The 21,302-nt window shown below is 45.0% G+C and overlaps 2 protein-coding genes across 3 annotated transcripts in view; one reads left to right on the forward strand and one right to left on the reverse strand.

Moving 5' to 3' along the window:
* CDCA7L (cell division cycle associated 7 like) overlaps positions 1 to 18,139 on the forward strand; it is a 36,281-nt gene extending 18,142 nt beyond the window's left edge. Inside the window, exons 2-10 of one of the 2 annotated variants that reach the window (XM_081079666.1) lie at positions 3,134 to 3,274; positions 7,630 to 7,767; positions 10,651 to 11,028; positions 12,468 to 12,539; positions 12,636 to 12,806; positions 13,524 to 13,649; positions 14,910 to 15,059; positions 16,012 to 16,148; positions 16,674 to 18,139. In XM_081079666.1, the coding sequence (XP_080935792.1) occupies positions 3,134 to 3,274; positions 7,630 to 7,767; positions 10,651 to 11,028; positions 12,468 to 12,539; positions 12,636 to 12,806; positions 13,524 to 13,649; positions 14,910 to 15,059; positions 16,012 to 16,148; positions 16,674 to 16,704 (1,344 nt within the window). In that variant the 3' untranslated portion in view covers positions 16,705 to 18,139. The remainder of the gene's footprint in view (positions 1 to 3,133; positions 3,275 to 7,629; positions 7,768 to 10,650; positions 11,029 to 12,467; positions 12,540 to 12,635; positions 12,807 to 13,523; positions 13,650 to 14,909; positions 15,060 to 16,011; positions 16,149 to 16,673) is intronic. The other variant, XM_081079667.1, reaches the window with a different exon arrangement.
* Positions 17,230 to 21,302, reverse strand: part of DNAH11 (dynein axonemal heavy chain 11) — a 287,853-nt gene continuing 283,780 nt past the window's right edge. The window contains exons 79-81 of the mRNA XM_081079668.1: positions 19,609 to 19,721; positions 18,941 to 19,081; positions 17,230 to 18,046 (exon numbers count right to left, since the gene is read on the reverse strand). Coding sequence (XP_080935794.1) covers positions 17,799 to 18,046; positions 18,941 to 19,081; positions 19,609 to 19,721 — 502 coding nt within the window. The 3' untranslated portion in view covers positions 17,230 to 17,798. The remainder of the gene's footprint in view (positions 18,047 to 18,940; positions 19,082 to 19,608; positions 19,722 to 21,302) is intronic.

A 21,302-nucleotide genomic window follows, 5' to 3' on the forward strand; every position in this document is an offset into this window, starting at 1 on the left:
AAAAAGATGTAGTCTATAGTGGTGGGAATGTATTCCAAGGATAGAAAGAACCACAAAGAAATCTTAAACTTGAGTGTTATTGGTGGTGTCGTTGGTAGGGGTGTTGGTGGCCTAAGTTTGAAAGTATGTTGTACTTGTTGTAGATAGAGCAAATGGGTACGTTTATGAGAAATACTGGGAATAGGGTTTTCATTGTGGGGGGAGGGAGATACTGTGGGACTGAGGGTGGTGAGGAAGAATCTGCTGTGTTGGGTTGGAATTCGTGGTGTGGCTATGAACTCATGGTTTAAGACACTTAAAATATCCTTGCTCTGCCCAGTCAGAGCGTAGAAGCAGTGCTGATAGTTCACTAGCAAGGAGCACCCCAAGTTCTAAGATCTTGATTTCTAAATGCCAGGGCTCCTGGCAGAAAAGGCTGATTCGAGGTCTGGGGCAGGTACAGTACAAAGCCAGCTCGGCACGTTGGTTGTGCCAGAAAGCGAGCAGGTGCTCAAAGACTATGAGGGTTGAGTCACAAGGACATGGAAGCTGCCTTGAAGGAGCTCCCCAAGGGCCAAATTTGGGACAATTTGAGCATCAGAAAGAATGATGGCAGTAATGAGTTGCAGTGCATTGAATAATATAACAATAATAATTATTATTATTTTTTAAAAACCTATGAATCTACATGGGAGGGAAAGAGGAGAGAGGGAGAGAGAAAGGGAGAAATTATAGTGTTACAGAAGAATGACAGCAATATATCAAGGAGGGATAGAATCTGAAAATCACCATTTTACAATCTCTAACGTAATTGATTCAGGCAAGAGTTATCAATGGATACTGAAACTATTGAGTGAAATGTTATCAGGGAGAAGGTTACTCACAGAATCTCAAATACAGTGGTACCTCGGTTTTCAAGCGTCTCGGTTGATGAACATTTCAGTTTACGAACACCGTAAATCCGGAAGTAAACGCTTTGGTTTTCAGTAGAACGTGTCACATGACTTCTGCTGAGTGCAAGATCCCGAGGCCTAGCTGTTGGCTCTTTTCGAACGTTTCTGAACTCGACCGGTCTTCCTGAACAGAGAACAATAGAAAACCGAGGTACCACTGTATCACCCTACTTATTACTTACTAAATACAGAGGGGTAAAGTTACTTCTGCGAAGGAGAAATCTGGCAGATCCCACCTTACTGATCAGACAGCATCACCACCAAAAGAGAGACAGCCAGATGTTAATGTGCCATGTGAAGGAGAACGCAGCACTACCTGTGAAGTAGTCTTGCCAAAAAGAAGCACACTTAAATCTGATCATATCTCTAGATTCAACTCCCAAATTACAGGAAATCCACAGGACAGCGTAGTCTGCTAAATACCATTTTGGGGCTGCAAAACAAACAGAACTCCCAAACTCCAGACTCGGGCAAATGCTACCCTCAAATGATTCAGTTTCTGCAAAAATAAATTGTAAGAAAAAAATTAAAAATAAAGGACACGTGAGGAAGGATTTAAGAGACCTATGGACCAATGTATGGGCCTTTTTTGGATTGTGATACAGATAAACTGGGAGTTAAAAAAATACGGTAATAGAACCGTGAAAACAGACTGTATATTTGCTGATACTGCAGGGTGAAATGATCCTGTGTCTACAAGTGACTTAAAATAATTTGGAAGGAGGGCAGTGGGGTAGGGATAAAGAGGAAACATGATTAGCCATGGACAGATAATTGCTTAGGGGTTCCACATGTGTGTTCATTATACTGTTCCATCCACTTATCAGTGTGTTTAAAAGTTTTTATCATTACGTTTTAAGAACCACTACTACTAAGGGGGTAAGTAGCCTGATATTTTATGCCTCCTCATGCAGTACATTGAGAAGTATATATCATCTGCATAGAATTGCTGCTAAAAATGTTTAATTTGAATCTATCAGGAAGCTCAGAATGTAGGACATTCTACAAGGTAGTTGTCTTGGGCCATCGACGAAATGTCAGTATACGAGAAGCAGCAGAAAAAAACAATCAAATATAACACATGATCCTTGCTTAAGTGTATCCCTTTCCCCCAAGAAAGTTAGGAAAGACATTTTGGAGACAGTTGCAGACCTTCAAATAGGGACCCCTGATAAATGATATTACTGAATTAATGTTAATTATTTTAGGTATTTCTATGGTTTTGTGTTTCTGTAGGAGAATGTCCTTATTCTTGGGAGGTATGTGCTGAAGTATTTTAGGGTGAATTAGTATGATATCTGCAAATTATTATTTTAAATATAACGTGGATTAGGTTGGTTCATATTAAATCACTGCTTTCCTAGGTCAAAAACGGTCAAATACTAGCAACTGCCTATGGTTCAACCTAATATTTGTTGAAAGCGAAAGAAAGCCAATGTGACAAATGAAAGGGTTTGAGATGAAAAATATATAAATGTTTGTAGTAGTCTTTCATCTTCCTGTGTGTTTGAACTTTTTCAAAATAAAGAGTTGGGAAAAACTAGGTAGTCAGCATACAAAAATGAAATCTCACCAGATATGTGTTTGTTAGGTTAAATGTGCTGATGACATTCTGGGAATAATTGCCTATTGTAATAGCGTTTAAATTCTCTTGGAATTCTAAAGCTACTGATTGATTCAGAATATAGAAAAGAAGGGAAGTTGCTTATTTCATTGTATGAATTTTCATATCTCTGAATCAACACATGCCAAAGAACAGAAAAACAAAGAACTATAGGTAGGAACTAAGAAAATAGCATAGTAATATTTTATGGAATCTTTTTTACATGGATGACATTTAAAGACCGATCCACTGTGGGAGAAGAATGGAGAGATCACTGGTTACTCAGAAACCCATAATCTTGTTTCTCATTTTTTGTCAAGAGATCAAAAATGGCTTTTTCTTAGGTGTGACCTTGATATTCTCTGTAAGATAGGATATATCTCTGGGATTGGAAGAAGAAATGTCTTAGCCCATCCCCCTTCCCTTGTTGCCACGAGTTATCAGCTGAAGCCCGTTTTGCTCAGGGTTGTCTTCTGGGCAACGATGGCAGATTGATAAAGTTATGAAATTGGTAATTTGTACTCCTCTCTAGAAAATTTCCCTAAGTGATTTCAACAATGCCTGGTTTTAGCTTTCCTCTGTTTTGAATCCAAAACAGATTCCTAAAGAAGTGGCTGACATCTTTAACGCCCCCAGTGATGATGAAGAGTTTGTCGGTTTCCGAGATGATGTTCCCATGGAAACCCTCTCATCAGAGGAGAGCTGCAATAGTTTTGACTCGCTGGAGTCAGGGAAACAGGTATGGATGCTTCCTTTCAAGGCAGGCATGTTTGTCCGGACGCCTGGATCTTGGTTCAGATAGTCTTTTATTTGAAAATGGTCTGGAATGCGTGATACCTGTTAATTGTCGAGCGTTTTTATAAGCTTTGTGCCTTCGTGTTTTGAGAAACTGGGGAGAGTACCCAGCTCCCTTTTGCTGTTTTAAAATCCTTTCTACGCACAGTAATTTTTGTTGTTGTTGTTGAAGTAAAGGGGACCTCACATGATCAAACCCATTTTCTGTGCTACCTCGAGGCTGCTGCCTGTGGCGCGGCTGTATTCAGGCTCCCACACAGCTGGCGGGAGGGCTGTTCCACACAGCGGTGGCCCACACCGCATGCTGCAGTGCAGGAATGCGTGGCTACCACGAGGCCTTTGTGTCTCTGCCGGCACCTCCCTCTTGGAATTGCCCGGTGTGGGGGGGTGGAGGGGTGGAGGGGAGCATTTTTCTCTCTTTAGTTACTTTGCTCTGTGGCAAACACAAGTTACAGTTCTCTGAGAGTTAGATTCCTGGAGGTTTTTTTTTTATTGTGCCTTAGCAATCGCATGGCCAACCCAAATATCTAGCCTTCCGTGGCATTTTTCTTCCGAGTGCATCGTGACACTCAAAATTCCTCATTCTTCCTCAACCATGGCCTCCCTTAAAAGGCTGTAAATTAAAACCGCCTTGCTTCAACTGGCCCAGTGCAGGAAGGGAAGCAGTTCAGTGTCTACAAGGGCTGTGCCTGCTTGATTACGCAGCTGGCGGTGTGTGTTCTGGCCTCGGTGGGAGCTGTTCGTCCCCAGGTCCTGGGCACCTCTCCGTCTGTCTTTCTGGTCCTTCCCTTACTTGATGTCTCCACAGCATATGACCCTGCCAGTCACCTCCTTCCCCTCCCCTTGGCGTCTTCCTCTCAGTGACCCTTTCGTTCTCTGTTGTCGTCTTCTGTTTCCTGGCCCCATGTGGATGTTCTCCAAGGTTTTTGTCTTCAGACCTTTTCACTTAGTGATCTCAGTGATTGGCCTGATTGAGCTGTTATCTCCAAGTTCTTTAAGGCTTGGCTTCTCTCTCCAGCCCCAGGTATATTTTTGACAGCCAGCCGGACTGATCCTGATTATTCATGGGAGATCTGAACTCACCCTTTTCCCTCCCCTGGTGTCTGTCTGCTTTCCTCATCCTTATTTCCATCGTTGGTGTTCTTGGTTCCTCCTCCTCCTCTCTCATCTCCCTGACTCCCTTCCAGGAGTTGCTGCATCTTCTGCTATGTTCCTCCCCTGCATTCCTCCCTTCCCCTCCCCTCCCCTCCCTTCCCCCTTCCCTCCCCTCCCTTCCCTCTCCCCTCCCCTCCCCTCTTCAGCTGCCACAGTCCTCAGTTGTAGAACTGAGCCCTGGTTACTCAGAAACCGGCATTCTCTCCATTTGAGTGTAGTCAGGCAGTGAGGGAAGATGGAGCCTGTTGGATCCACCGTGAGGGGTGTTCTGAGCAGGACAGGATGTGTGTCAAGTGCTGAGCGCACAGCCTGGTGTGCAGGAGGCATTAAGAAACAGCAATTGCCTTTGCTGCTATGACGACTGCTGCTTCTGTGTTGTCAGAAAGCCCACCCTTCCCACTCTACCCCCAGTCTGACCCAGCATGCCTTAGATGGCCTGTGACAATATGTTTTTCATGCAGACTGCACTTAATTCATGGACCTCCCATTTTACAGGTGATGAGACTGAAGTTCAGGGAGGTGAACTATAATTATAGTAACTCACCCAAGGCCCCACATCTGTGAAGTAGCAGACCTGGAATGCTCCAAATCTAGGAGCACCACTTCTCATCCTCTTAACTCCCACTGCTCTCTTTCCTGCTTCCTGTGCTGCAGTAGACGAGGGAGTGTATTGATTCCTTTCTCATATGCTGTTCTGCCCTGTGTGTACACCAGTCCATGCTGTTCATCCTGCTTGTGTGCTTACTGTTCATTTTCCTAGAGTCTACCCCAGTTCATATGCTGCTTCTTCCAGGAAGTCTGACTGGATTTTCTTTCTGTGCACCATTATGCGTGTCTCCCCCTTACAGCACTGATCCTCACCATGCCTACTTGGGCACCCTTCAAGCTCCCCCACTAAATGATAAACTCCTCGATGAAAGGGACCTCAAACTTGAATGGTGCTTTCCAGCTTCCCTGGCTCGGACTGCTTACTTGTGCTGTCCCTTTCCCCTTGTTTCATGCATCTAGCATTCACTGAATAGTACCCATGGGGTGGAATTGAGGCTGGAGGCTTGTCTGCCTTTGTTCAGCCCGCCTTCGCTTTCCAGTCTGTTTCTTCATGTCACATGAGCTTCAAAATGAAAAAGGCAACGACTCTGTTAGCTCCTTGTCTGGTCTGTTATTAGCTTCTGTCCTCGATCCTGGTGACCAAGGCTCCTAACATACTGCCTAGTATTGACTTTAAAGGGTAGCAACCAGGTGCCGGAGAGCAAAGAGCTGTGTGCAGGCTGTTAACCATGAGTGCAGCGAGGCCCTCTGGAGTGGGTATTTACTTCATATAGTCCCATGTTAGAAACATTTTTTACACCCTATGCAATAAGGAGAACAAAAGCATAGGCCTTGATTTAGGACTGCAGCTGAATTGTTTTTCTCTATTAGAATTGTCCACCAAAGACACCAATTTCTCCCAGGCTGACCACTGCCCTGTGAAGCCACCTCAAAGGATGGAAAGAGCTATAGGACTGGAAGGTGGGAACTTGCTGCTCCGTGGTAGGGTCTAGGCAGGGCACAGTGACATTTACACACAGACCCCATTGCTCTAAAACAGCCTGCCGGGGCCGGCTCAGGGCGCTCTGAACCAGATGTTTCCTGCTCTCGGAGGCAGCAGGTTCGTGGTGGGTTTCCTTGGGAGCCAGCTGTGCACCATTCTAACTTAATCATTATTAACCCTGGCCTGCTGCTGCCCCACGCTGACCCCACACACTCGTGATGTGTTTGACCCATCTGAGAAAAGCTGACCAACTTGCCCGCAGCATGTGTACCAGTGCTGACGCTGGTGTCCCGTAAACACAATTTGAATTTCACTTTGAAGAAACTTCGTGTGTGTGGTGTGTTTTTTTCTTTTTTTTTCTAAGCAGCTGCACCACAGCTATCAACCAGGGAACAAAGGAATTTAGCTCTGAGCACACTCACTCCAATTACCCATAATAGTTCATAGGAGACATTTTTAAGTTTAAAAAAATGCTGGATATGGGCAATTCTTTCTCTATCCCTTTGTAAGTTTTTCCACTGTCTATTATATCTGTTTTTCTTCAGAGATGATCTGAGCACAAAGACGTATGTAATTAAAGGCAGGGAAAGGCATGGGGGGAGATAAAGATTCTCCAGTCAAATGTGGTGTGATGAGGGGTCACTGCTCTATCGGGTGTGGGAGGGAGAGACGTCAGAGGCACCCGGGGACACGGACACCAGTGCTGGCTGCCAGCTTGGAGGAGGCTGTTGCTGCAGTTCTTTCTTTTCCCTCTCCGTTCTTTCAGGCATGCCATTGAGAGAGCCCAGTTTCTTCCTTTTTATTATTAGTTCGAAGGAGAGACAATGTCGTTATTGGGAAATGCCCTTCTTTTTAAGAGTCAGTCATATAACATCTTTCCTGCTGCTCCCTGCTGCCTCTCCTGGTTGCTGGCCTGTCACCAGCTGGGAACTCCTGGGCGAGGGTTGGAGCTTCCCGTCTGTCCCCAGAGGCAGTTGGTAAAGCAGCATCTGCAGTCACCTCAGCAGTGGGCGTGTCAGGGAGTGCAAGTCCAGCGCAACCTGCCGTCTGTGAAAGGGAGGCCTGCTCGCCGTTGGAGCAGACGGGCGTTGGGGAGCTGTTAGAAAGGAAAGCCAGTGTGGGGGAGGGAGCCAGGTTTTTCCGCACGTCGTCTTCCCACCTGTTTTTGGTTCTTTGGGAAAGCAGACGTTCCTGACGGCCAACGTTGGCAGGAGAAACTGAATTCCATCAGCACTTACTGGTCACGCAAGAAGCTGATGGAGGCTGTGGACATTCTGAGTTTTTGAAATCTTTCAATGTGTGGGTCTAAATTTCTGTGAGCTATTGAAGATTGGTGTATGTGTGTGTTTATTGTGGTAAAATGTACATAACATAAAGTTGACAATTTTAATCACTTTTAAGTACAGACAAGCTCCCAGTTTCTTGCCAGCAAGACACTAAGTAGCATTAAGTACATTCCAGTGTTGTGCAGCTGTCACCATTATCCATTTGCCGAATGTTTTCATTCTCTCCAACGCAAACTGTACCCACTAAATGGTAACTCCCATTGCCCCCCAATCCGTGGTAACCACTATTCTTTCTGTCTTTGTGACATATGTGTGTTTTTAATTTAGCAGGATGTGCGCTACCATTCCAAATACTTCACTGAAGAGCTAAGAAGAATTTTTATAGAGGACACTGACTCAGAGACAGAAGATTTTGAAGGATTTACGCAGAGTGATCTGAATATAAACAGTAACCCAGAAGGAAAGGTAATAATTATCAACACGAAGAAGTGTGGGTTGTAATATTTTTAGTCCTATTTCTGAATTGTATTTTTACTTGTAAGAAGTCACTTCACAAAAAGATTTTGCTTTGTCTTACACGATTATTTTATAACCCAGTTAACAGAATATACAAATTGCTATTTCAAGGTGAATTCCTGGTCTGCCAGTTCGTTATTCTCTTATAAAAAATCCAGGTGTCTTCCCCAGGTGCCTTTGGAGTTGGGGGGATGTGTCCCAGGTGTCCCTTGTCCTTAGCAAATAATTTATTCTAGACTTTCTTGAAGCTCTTTTATCTAAAAAGAGGAAGGTCTATGAGGGAGTAACAAGTTTCTTAAAGGCATTTCTTCTTGTGTGTGAAGTAATGTTCTTGGGTTTGGAGTTCATTTGGCAAGGATTTAGCTGCAGTACACAGAATTTTCCCTGTGTATTCGTGCCTGACATGTTTTTTCATGATGAAGATGACCTGGGCCTGGCTGATCCCTGAGGGAGGTTTGCTCTCGGTGCTCTGCCATCGAGAGACTTGTTGGTTCATCTCTTCCTGTTACTCTATATGTTCAGGCGATTTACCACAGCCTAGTATTTGAATGTCAGGACTTTTTTGAGGAATAGAAGTGATTTCTGCTAACTGAAAAATAGCATACATTCATTCTCCCAAATCAATAGACCACGTCCTTCTTTGGTATCAAGATAAAGGATAGAGGTTAAGCCTCTTCAGACGCTCCTAAGGAACCACTGCGGGCTTGGAACCTGTGTCGAAGTTGAAACAAGCGGTAACTAGTAACTAGTAGGTTTGCTTTGTCCTTCACCTTTTCCTAGGGGTCTCTTAAGGCCTGAAAGCCCTAATGGTCGGCTGCCTTGTTCGATGGTGATTTTCTCCCCCCTCCCACCCCCCTGTGAATAGCAACACAGAGCTGTGCCCACCTATTAGGCCCCAACCCTCCCTTGGCTTTGTTTCCAGAAGCTGTTTGTGGCCGTTCATGTGTTCTGGCCAGCAAGTCTCCACTGTCTTGCCAAGAAGACACTGAGATCCTTCTAAACCTTGATGGGTATCACCTACTCTTAGTGACTTACTTATCTTCTGTTCTTTAGCTGAGTGATGTCTGGTGAGTCAAAGAATTTGTGTTTCCAGCACGGGAAAGTAAATTACTCCCAAAGTCTTTTTTTTTTTTTCCTCCAAACCCTCTCAGTCTATAAATTTAAGGGATGAACTGTGAGGTGTTACGCTGACTCTGCTATAACTCATAGCTCCCGTAGGTCCACTTGAAAATTTTATTTTAAAATTCAGTGAGAAAACATGTGCTATTGCCTCCCTACCCAAACCCCTGCCCAGTGAAAACTGAGAGACCACCTCTGCGGATAAGGGGAGATTCCTCTCCCTTGGTGCCTAGTGGTCTTGTAGCCACAGGTGAAACAGCCACAGCAGGGCTGCTGGCCCTGTCCTGTGTTCTTGCCCTCAGGTCTGTGTGTCCACTGGTGGTTTTACAGTTTGCTGTTTCCCTACTTCAGTCCTTCATAGTAAGCCATTCCACGTCCTTGGTAAAGGGTTAGGTGGGGATTATGATAAAAACTAAAGCCAATCTGGGGCTTTACTGGGGATATTTCCTCTGAAGTTGTTCAACAGCGTCTCCTAAAATTGGATTCCTCTACAGCCCAGTTTTGAATTCCAAAGCTATTAATGTAGAAAGTTCAGGATGTTAAAGGAATACAGATACGGTCAGTACAGTACAGTCTTCTCTCTCTACGTGGTTTGTCGCGGACTAATACATGTACACCGGCTTGGCAGTTGCCTGCATTTCTTTCCTCCCCCTGCCTTGTTTTTCCCTTGGGTCCAGCTAGAGTTTGGAGAGTGGTCACTGAGAAAGAAGCAAGGTCATTAACTGAATACTGGGCCCATCTTGGTGCTGTCTGCTCGCCTCCCAGCAGCCCCATCGTCAGGGGTCCCGGACAGAGGTCCCCAGACTCAACTTTCCCACGTGTGGTCAAGGAAGGATGTCCAGGAGATGGCCTGGATCTCAATATTTAAACCTGTTTCTGTTATTGCTAGGAGTACCCTCGCATCTGCCATGTTGTCCACTGTCACCTGGGTAATGTCACCTGCCATTGATTTCCGTTCTCACAGTCTCCTCATGTGTAAAACCAAGTTACATTTTAATGCCGGAGACCGATACCAAGTGGGGTTTGGAAATTGGGGGTGAGAATTTCCTGAGCTGACTGACTGAATGGTGTTCCACAAACCTGCAGAGCTGTGTCCCTGACTCCGGCCCATGGCTCTGCCTTTTCAGAAAAGGGAGGGACGCTTCTGAAAGGGCACTTCCCTTGGAGTGAGGGCCTGTCGTGTCCTGTCGTGACCCCAGCAACAGGTTATCTGCCTACTCCTTGGTCACTTCACTGCGGTGAAGTCAGCTCTCCTCCTTTTACTCCTGGGTCCGATTCCTGCTACTTGGGGCAGGTAGTATTTTTTTCTCTTCTCTAGGCACTCCCATTTCCATCTGAAGATGACTCATGTCACACACACCCTTTTCTTTGACTGTTTCTCATGTTACTTGGCTTCTAGATGTGCCATCCTGGCTGTTCCACTGTGGAGGTGTCCACTTTGTCAGTGTTTTGCTTCCAGCCCAAGTTTCTGAGTGGAACCCCGTGTGCCAGTGGTGGGGGCTGGGGCAGCGTGCAGCAACAGGGCCTGCTCTTGGTTTTATTCACCCGCAAACGATTTGAGCATGGAACTGAAGAGTTCAGACAGAACTAATCACAGAAAGGGGAATCTTGCTGCTATTCATTTTTTTCCCTAAAATAATGTCCAAGTGGTTTTAAATATCTCTTTTTGAAAGTCTGTTATAGAAAACATCTCTTTTTTTCTCATTTTGTTAGTGCGACGAGTCAGATTTGAATGATGATGATAAAGCATCGTTAGGGGGTGAGGAAGAGGAAGATGAAGAAGAACAAAAGGAGGCACCTAGAAGAAGCAGGCCTAGAAGAAGTAGTATTGGTCTTCGAGTAGCCTTGCAGTTCCCCACGAAGAAACTGGCAAAAAAATCCGATCAAAACAGTTGTTCTGAGCCGCTGTTTTCCAGCTCCCACTTACAGGACAATAAAAAAGCAATTCTTGGGAGAAAGAAAAGCCGTAGACAGGGGAAGGAAAGGGAAGATTCTGCCTCTGAGTCTGAGGATGACTCCAGGGATGAGGGCCAGGAGACCTCGGATGCGCTGCTGAAAAGGACCATGAACATCAAGGAGAACAAAGCCATGGTAAGGCCCTGCGTCCTGACCGGCAGCCGCCGAGCCACACAGACTGGGCCTTTACAGCTCTTGCTGCTGTGGCTTCTGTCAGGAAAGGTCCTCTGGGTAGTGTGTGTCCGTTCTCTTTTCCTGAACCCCACGCAGTTCTTACTTGATAGCTCTGGTTTGAGAACAGAGACTCCTCGCACCGTTTTTAGCCGCCCCCACTGTGCCGTGAGCTAATCCTGCTTACTGTTTATTAAGTGAAGTTCTAAGTACCTAGTGGGACCGGAGATGAGAGGGGCTGGACGACTGATGTGTTCCCAGCAGTAAGAAGCAGAGTGTAAATAGAATGCTAGGAAGCCCACTTACGAGTTGCAATGGGCAGGTCAGGCAGGTGGCTTTCAACCCAGAAACCTTTCCCCTGTGACGACCTGCTGTGGTTTCCAGATGGCATCTGAAGGGTGGAAAGAGGTCTGGGTATTAAAACAAACTGAACTTTAAAATGTCTTCACTAGAATAATTACTAGAACAAGGTGAACTCTTTATTAGGTGTCGTTTTTCTGTATATGGTCAATAACTATTGTTTGCTTTGTAATTTTGTATATGCAGAATTAAAAAAGTAATTCTACCAGTCATAGTCACTTTTAGCATTTTGGTGTATTTTTTTCTCTCTGATAATTTTCTTTTAAAATGTAATGTTAATGATACTGTATATACAATCGTATGTATCTGAAAAGTTACTTAAGAAAATACAAAGCTTACTTTTGGGTAAAATTTATCCCACAACACAGTTTTTGTTATTATTATTATCTAAGGGAAGTTTTTAGCATTATGTCCGTCTGCATCTTTAAGAAACTTGTGTTCTTCCTGATCTTTTAGTGAGTGACACCCGCACATTTGTATAAACCTAAAACTAAAAAGAATCCTAATGAAATTGCCTGGTTGGCATATTAATGCCTGTTACTCGGTGTGGTTAGGTGTTTATTTGGGCATATTTTCAGAAATTATTTTTATTGATGAGAACTTAATCATTTTTTGTTTGGAGCTCTAAATGCCTGTCCTCATGATCTCGTTGAGAGCTCTTTCTGTTTTATACATGACGAGACTTGATTCAGGTGTGTCAATAATGTCCCAGGGTCACAGTGCTAATCCCTGGCCCAGTCAGGACTCCAAACATGATGCCCCAGGCCTTCATCATCTAGGACAGTTTTCATCGTGTCATGTCCTTATAACATAAGCAATGGGCATAGATTTTATTCCCATGAATGAGGATATCAGCATCTCACCTCTGGAGATAAAAAGCTTTCCATGTGAGGTGAACATTACAGCAGCTATTGAGCTCTTCACGTAACCTGCTGCCGTCAAGTTTCTCATGGCTGAAAAACTGAAGACTTGGGGTACAGTGGTAGATGAACTAGATTTGGCAGTACTGATGTCCCATCCTTTCTTTTCGTTTTGAACTTCAGCTCGCGCAGTTGTTGGCGGAACTGAACTCCATGCCAGATTTCTTCCCAGTGCGCACCCCAAGCTCGGCTTCTGTAAGTGGAACTCCTTACAGTTATTTAATCCCGTCCTGTCGACACAGTGCGTTGCCAGAAAGCACCCAGCTGCGTATGTCTTGCTCTTGCTTTCAGAAGAAGAAGACTGTGAGGCGGGCCTTCTCCGAGGGGCAGATCGCGCGGCGGATGAACCCCACCCGGAGCGCACGGCCGCCCGAGAAGTTCGCACTGGAGAACTTCACGGTCTCAGCCGCCAAGTTTGCAGAAGAGTTTTACAGTTTCCGGAGGAGGAAGACAATCAGTGGGGTATTTTCTGACCATAGTAAACCACTTACTCTTTGTCGGAGCCAGGGTCCTCACCACAGACAGCCCGGGGCTGGTTAAAGGTGCTGAGGTGCTGCCTGGGTCTGCCGCAGCTAAGAATTTGCCTTTCTGCTCAGTCCCAGGTGGTGTTGCTGGGACCACACTCTGAGAAGAACCCCTGCGCTAAGCTGTCCGCCACCCAGAGTCCTTCACCTAAGCCGAGCCGAGGAGCCGCTCAGTGGTTAGGACCCTGGCTTGATCTCCACAGGAGGCAATACAGGCCTGTGAATGGCTCCAAGTGGCTCTGTGGTTCTGCTTGGGGGAGAGTACAGTGATTCCTCCCAGCCTTTGTTTCAGGAGTAAGGCATTTCAAGTGCCTTCAGTCTGGAGCGAGAAACTTTGGACCGTTCCCCTTCGTGGGTTTGGCTGTTCAGCCTGGTTCCCTTCCCAGTTCTTAAAAGAGTTTACAGCAGGTGCCCATTGATGAGGCAGGTAAAACCTGAGCCGCTCATTTATTGTTTTATTACCTTGCCGTGAAGGGCGCTCGGCACTGTGTGGCAGGAGCTCAGTCCGTGACTTGATAAATGAGTGATTCCAGGGAAATAGAAGACGGACGTGGCTAACACCAATGGTGCTGGAACGCTGAGAGTTTACAATTTCTTAGTTTTTTTAACCACTCAGAATATCTTATGCCAGGTTTCGCGTTGGCTCCTTTTGTAGGGGAAGTGCCGGGGGTATAGACGGCGTCACCGTATATCTTCTTTTCGGCCAGTGGAGGACATCACTGAAGAGGACTTAGAAAATGTTGCCCTAACTGTTCGAGATAAAATCTACGATAAAGTTCTGGTAAGTTATACATGACAGATATTTCACATAATTGTGATTCTTATTGGGAATCCAAGGCACTGGTGTTTCAAATCCTGCATTGTTTTTTTAACTGTATCTGGGCTTACGCCCTGTGTTATCTCCCTGGATTGGAGGCTCATCTGGAACTGGGGAAGGGAAGATGGCTACGGTGTTTCCCCGAAAATAAGACCTAGCCGGACAATCAGCTCTAATGCGTCTTTTGGAGCAAATATTAATATAAGGCCCAGTCTTATTTTACTATAATATAAGACCGGGTCTTTATAATATAATAAAGACCAGGTCTTACATTGATTTCTGCTCCAAAAGACACATTAAAGCTGATTGTCCGGCTAGGTCTTACTTTCAGGGAAACACGATAGGATGGTTCAGTGCAGGAATTCTCAGGGGCGAGGTTTCTCTGGGAAATGTGTAGTATTGGGATGGAGGTGGGAAAACAGCTATTTATAATTGTTAAAGTTTAAATATTTATATACTTTTTTGTGTTTTAAACGGAAAAAATGCGCTTTTTGGTTAATATAACCACAGAAACTAAAGTTTGAGAGACTATTTGGTTGGTAGGAGGTGGGTTAAAATTTCTTTTAAATGGTGATTTAGAGGGAGGCTTTGTATTGTTTTGCATGTGAAGTAGGTATATACCTCCCTATGCCTCGGTGCCTTCTATAAAATGAGATAATAGTCTCATGGTTAGTAAGTATGAGCTTGAACCTGGGCAGTCGGTGCTCTCACCTCTTCTACAACAGTCAACAGTTTTTTTTGTTTTTTTGTTAGATAAGTAATGGGATACAGTCTTAAGGTAGTATTACAGTGTTTTTTGTTTAATTGTTAACATTTTAAAACCAAGAGATTTTATACTGAAAATACCCAGACCAGCAGGATGCAGTCAGAGCTGAGTTGCTGCTGCCCAGGGCTCATTGTCCCTCTGTCGCCCTCTATGGGCTCTGACCCTCCTCCTTCCTTCCCTCTGGTCTCTGATCATTTGTGTCCACTTGATGATTTCATTTCTTCAGGCTCCCTGCTCAGTCGGTCTCATATGCCCTAATATGCTTCTCTGGCCTCAGAACTCACAGAGTGCTTACCAGCTACTGGAGGGTGCCAGGGTTTGTACCAGAGAAGCGATGCTGCTTGCTTCTAGGAGAGGGGCGGTGCGTCCTCGTGCTTTTAGGAGTGTGCCTGACAACATGTGGCCTCGTGGCATCACTGTAAATCCATGTTCCCCCACTCACCACCTTCTCCCCTCAGGGTAACACTTGTCATCAGTGTCGGCAGAAGACCACCGACACCAAGACAGTGTGTCGGAACCAGGGCTGCGGTGGGGTGCGAGGACAGTTCTGTGGGCCGTGCCTGCGGAATCGCTACGGGGAGGACGTGCGATCAGCTCTGCTGGACCCGGTAGGAGCAGTGTTCCCATTTGTCCTGAATTGTATTGGGGAGGGGAAGCCTGAAGATGGGGCTCCCTGCCCTTTATCAGGGACCTAGAGCTGCAGAGTTCTGGGTTCTGGAGAGCCCTCGCCACCCGCCTCTCTCTACACCATAAAATGCTAGGAGAAATGAAGAATAGGGTTTCCCGAAAAGGGAGCAAGCTGACCAAGAGGACACGACAAGAGATTGCACTGGGTTTTCCAGAGTCGGAGCCAAGCTTTCTTACTTGTCTGGTTCACCTGGGCCAGGCGTGTCAGTGCATTGTGTGGGCCCAGCCCTGCTCTAAGGTTTCACATCTATTAGTGCAGATGACTTTAACTCAGTTATTCATTTACCCTTGTGAAGTAGGTATATACCTCCCTATGCCTCAGTGCCTTCTGTAAAATGAGATAATAGTCTCATGGTTAATAAGTGTGAGCTTGCACCTGGGCAGACTGCTCTTAACCTGTTCTACAGCAGTCATACGGGTATATGCTGGCCCGGTTGGCAGATGACTGAACTGCCACTCAGGTTAAATTAACAACGATCTCACAAGTGGGAAGTGGAAGAACTAGCATTCACACCCAGGTCTCACTGATCTTTGGGAAACCCTGCGCTTCTAGAACCAGGAAAACCAGTGTCCGACTCCCCAGGTGTGTAACCTGTCCAGCTGTATGGGGCCCTGCACTTGGTCTAATACTGCTGAAATTCTCCCAGATTTTTGAACAGGTGTCTACTAGTTATGTCTACTGCTCCTGAAATCAACATTTGTCATGTGTGACCAAGCTTTCTGGGCTTTTTTGAAACAGTAAGAGAGAGGAGACAGGTAGATAATCTTCCCCCCGTGAATAAAGATTGGAGGAGACATTCAGGCTTGATCAGAACCTTGTCTTGCCAGAGCCTGCAGATAATGGGGGAATTGCTGCTGTCACTTCTCTCCTAGAGTTGGATGTGTCCCCCGTGCCGTGGGATCTGCAATTGCAGTTACTGCCGGAGGCGGGATGGCCGCTGTGCCACAGGGATCCTCATTCATCTGGCCAAGTTTTACGGTTACAATAATGTTAAGGAGTATCTGGAGAGGTAAGTCTTACAAATCAAAACTGAAGGTGGTTGTCTCAGGTCCAGCAGGACAGATTCTCTAGGGAGGTAGTTGTTGCCTCATTTCAGGCTGATTCTTACAGGCCACCCAGCGTGCCATCCATTCTGTATCTCTGCATTGAAAAAGCTCAGGACTGATGTTTTTCCCAATTTGGAAATTCCCCCCTGGCTAGAATTCTCAGTTTGGTTATTGCCTGGAGCCACTGTGTGTCCTCATTGGGTAAAACAGAAATGGAGCATACTAGGCAGGGGCGGAGGCACTCTGACCCAACTGGGCAGCGAGGTTTGGGATGTGCACTTAGGACGTGGTTATCTCATTCTGCAGACAGGAGGTGGAATTGGGGTCCACAGCAAATCCTAAAGTGTAGTTTTAGAAAGAGGCAAGTCACACTTGGGGCCTGCAGGATCCAGTATTTAAGCCTAAGGTGTCAGGACTGACCAAGTAACAGAAGAGCTCCGTTGGGCTTTGTCCTCTCCTCCCACTAACACTTCCCATCTTTTTCTCAGCTTACAAAAGCAGCTGGTAGAAGATAATTAAAAGAAGAACCAGCCAACTCAGCGTATTCTAACAAGACATGCCATATGTACCATTTGTGCCTAAGATTTCTTAACAGTTGTGTTTTTATACAGAAATTCTTTGCAGATCTTAAATACTTATTATTTTTTTTAAGATTGTTTATATGCTTACAAAGATTTCTCAGGAGGACAGGTAAACACCTCAAGGAATCGATATATATGTATATATATGTATACACAGGCCTGTTTGAATTGTTAAAAGCATCTGTAGATGATTAAAAAGCACAATTAAAGTTCAGGTAAGTTCCAGAGAAAACATTGTATTAGTAGCTCTGACCTTTGACACTGTTGAATTATTGATGTTGCCTTGATCTTTTACCTCCCAATAAGTAATTCTAGGCCAAGGTTTTACAGGGGTTATGTCCCCTTTAGTTTGCCTTATCCTGACCATAGGTCAAACCACATAGTAGAACCTGTTCTGGGTGATTGAAAATTTACGTTGAAGAATGTTCCCCTAAATTACAAAGTGCAATTAACCACAGAACTTGAGAGTACTAGAGTTTTATTTTTATTAAAACTTGAATGAACAAAAAGTGGACTGTAATATGACCAACACTGGAGCCTCAGAGCACTGCTAGCTAGCAGCTGCTTCGGTCAGGAGTCACCTGCCGCCTGGGGCCAGTTGCTTCTATGTTTTAAAAGAACATAAGGGCTCATTGAAAAAGATTTTGGTTAAACATCTACAAGAACTAAAATTCCACTCACTGACAGGGAGACTTCCAACCCCATTGTTTTGGAGGTTGTATGTCTCTGCAATGGAACCTTGATAACAATGTGAGAGATACTGTAGTTTTTATGGGAGGGGTACTGGGGAAAACTGAAAAGTGATAAACAGAAAGAATCCAGTATTTTTTTTTTCCCCCTACATTGCCTTCCTTTTCTTCCCCTTTTCTACTTTTTAAGACTGGTGTTTTAAAAAAATGAATGCACATTTATAAGTTACGGAAGCTGGAATATGTTTCATGCCTCAGTAGACTAAGTTAATATGCGTGAGAACAGTGCAGTAACAACAGAAAATCCTCACTGTGTTGCTGTCCAGGCTGCAGGATGTCCCCTCTATGCTTCTAGCAGTAGAGCCACACCTGCCAGAATCCATTTGGCTGTCTTCTCTTTGCTCTTCAACCTGAAGGTCCAGACATAGTTGGGGCCCCTCCTTTTGGTTTTGTACACGGGGCACTCATAGGTGTGTTTGGTGTCCTGTCTGTCCACGGGTACGGCTTTTGCAAAGATGACTGGCATCACAGATGTCAGCTCCTTGAGGCGGGCTTCCACGATGCTTCCTGACTGGATGTCCCATCTTGCACCTACAGCAGAAATACAAGGGCTGCAATGGTGGGGCGTGTCGAGACCGATCTTACAGTTTGTGGAGGCAATAAACATTCTGGTTTTGTCACATTGCTCCTTGTCAGTGGCTTCTTTACTGAGCCGGCCCAATGCTGAGGTACTTGCTACCCAGGTACTGTGTAAGCAGACCGTGGCGCTCATGCCGAACACCTACACTTTCTTAGGAAAACCGATTCCATAACAATCCGGACACCCAAAAGCAAACTACTTTGCCCTGACTTTTAACCAAATGTGAATTTGAATGTTTAGAGACAGTATAAGAAGTCTCTAATTCACCACGTTCCCTCCCCACTATACCTTATGCCAAGTTCAGGTGCCTCATTTACCTGGTCTTTGAACTTGTGGCCCTTGCTCTACTGTGAAAAAAGAGCATCTTGGCAAAAACTGGGATAAGACGAAACATCTTGCAGAATAAATGCATGGCCAAATAAATTTGGAAAATATTGCAGACTCTACCCATCGCCTCTTAGAGGTTTGCAGTGTGCATTGGCATGTTAAAGGCATGGAGAAGTGTTGCAATAAAATAGAGTGAGAAAAGTAGAAAGATTTTGAATTGATTATATTGAAAAGCACAATAAATTCAGTGAAGGTCTTAAACTACCCTGTGGCATTAATATCAGATATATGTACAAATTTAAATGATAGCCATCACCCTAAATGCCTTCAAGTTTGGCTCACATTGAATGCACCTCCTGGCATTTAAATTTAAAATCAGGAAAAAAGGCAACTCATCACTAGCGTGACTGACTGAATGCTGAGAAACAGAATAAAAAAAGGAGAAATACCAACTTCAACCTCAGTAAGAAAGGTCCTTAACTGAATATCCTTGGCATGTATTCCTTGGGGTGTCTCACCTTCCATGAAGAGCCCATGCAGATATGCACCTTCCCTTGGGGGGTGTCCATAATCTTCCTTCGTTTTTTTGGTAACATCAACAGTCAAGCACATTTTATCCAGGGGCCACTCGTTTTTTCGAGCCATGGTCTGCATGATTGCTTTGGGAGGAGAAGGAACAGGGATTGGCTAGGATACGGTTGTACGCAAGGTTTCCAGGAGCCACTACCTGAGGCGTGCTTGGGTCCCATGCAGTTCTTAGGTATTTGCGTGTGGCTGCATTAGAGCAAGGGTTGACAAACTAAGGCCTGCAGGACCACCTCAGCTTTTGTAAATGCACTTTCCCTGAACAGCCCCACCATTATGTACTGTCTATAGTAGCTTTGGCACCGTCATGGCAGAGAGGAGCCCCTGCGAAAGAGACCATGTGGCCCTTGGCAGAGAACAGACGCTAGACTGAACCACCTCCCACCTCACTGGACTACTCCGGGGCGTCCTTCCCCGGCACTGCTCTTCTGCCTGGAATTGCATTTCCTCTGTGGTTGACACTCTCTTGTCCTCTCTTTTGTATAACGGCTACTGCATGAGGCCTAGTGAGCAGGGTGGGGAGAGGCCAGGTAAAGGTAGGCGGGAGTTCTGCTAGGGGTGTGATTCTGTCAGCATCGGGCTGCTCTGCCCTAGGCCTCACCGGTTAAGAAGGACTGGGGGTTGAAGAAGCCAGAAAGCCACACCACAGCGGGAAGGGCGAGATCATGTGTCCAAGTATCCAGTTCTCGGCATCGTAAGAGGAGGTCGTTAAACCTGGTTAATAGACCATAAGAAGAAATGAGCTTGCCTTTTTAGTAATACAGAAGTTTCCCAATAAGATGCAGGAGATTCTGGGGAGGGGTGGTGATAGAGAGGTACACCACTGATATCTAGTATAATTTGCAGAACTTTGTACCTTTAAAGGGCCAGAAGTTTTTCCTGTGAAGTTTTTTTATATCTTACAGCTATTACCATTAGGGACAAGAAACACTGGGCAATATGGAAAATTTGTCACCATTTTTATAGCCAGTGTTTAGATCCTCCTAGACTACACAGGTGACCTGTGTACAATCTGGGCTGACAAGTGCCAACATGGAGGTACAGGGTGCTGAGAACACACAGGAAAGAACACCCGTGTGCGTGTCTGAGGATGGGGAGGGGAAGGCTGCTTTGAGTCACTAGACCAGAGCTGCCGGGAAAGGCAGAGGCAGTAGAGCATAGGACAACAGTGTTCTCACATGTGATAATTACCTGAAAGCAGGAAAGGTTAGTATAAGGTGGTTTTATCCATTGCATACCTGTGGTCTGAGATACTGCCATTTTTAACACAGGTTCTCTCATCGCATCAGCACAATTTGCAAGGTAGGAAGTAATCTGCAATTTACCTATGAGGAAGCCGACTAACAGGCTAAGAAAAATGAACTTTGATAAAATTAGGAGACACGTGAAACGCTGAAATGCAGATTTCAGGGCCGGTAAAAACTGGGGAAATGGAGCCAGGGGTATGAGATGGAGCACAGGAAAAACAGGCCAACATAAAAGCCAGCAAAACGGTTCTCCAGAGTGAGGGCCACTTGGACTAGCCCTGAAGTTTTCTGGGACTTGCTTTGGTTCAGAGCTGCCAAGGAAGCAGGGGGAATGAGAAATCAACCCACAAAGCACCCCTGCAGGAAACATCTGCCTGAGTCTGGGTTGTGAAGGAGGAAAGGCTGTAAACTTGTTCAAACTTGGGTCACCACAAGGAAAATTTCTGCGGGCTTAGAATGTGGCCCCGCCCCATGTTACAAATCACTGGTGTAGGGGAAACATAAAGATAGATAGATAACAGAAGACAGGCAAAGAATAGGAAAAACAACAGTAGAAAGACTTTATCTCAAAATGTTGCCACAAGAAGATAACCATTGCACCCAATTTGCAACAAGGTTTTAAAAAAAATGAAGTGACCGCTTGTATAAACAAGATAGTTTAGAAGTGGTCAGGTTAAGAAAAAGGAAATTAAGTTGGAAGTTTTCAGAAGCAGAGGAAACACTGATAGGAATATAAGCAAAAGTAGCATAAGGTAGAATACTATGAAAAGCAAATGGAAATAAAGATTGAGAGTGAAAATAAGATGAAAGCTAAAATGAAACCAAATATTTACTACAATTCTAGAAAAATTTTGAGTTTTCCCAAATTACAAATTTGAACCTGTATAAAAGGACATAACTGTGTTTCAAAAAGTTTGGCACAGAATATATATCTTAGTACAGACCGAAGCTAAGAATCCTCTAGTCAGAAAAAAACCATGGTCTTTTAGAAAGGGAACGATTATGTCGGTTTCAGGTGCCTCTATGTAGCAGTATTTGATCAGAGAGT

The sequence above is a fragment of the Rhinolophus hipposideros genome (assembly GCF_964194185.1).
Source record: "Rhinolophus hipposideros genome assembly, chromosome: 18".
In the NCBI taxonomy this organism is placed as follows: domain Eukaryota; kingdom Metazoa; phylum Chordata; class Mammalia; order Chiroptera; family Rhinolophidae; genus Rhinolophus; species Rhinolophus hipposideros.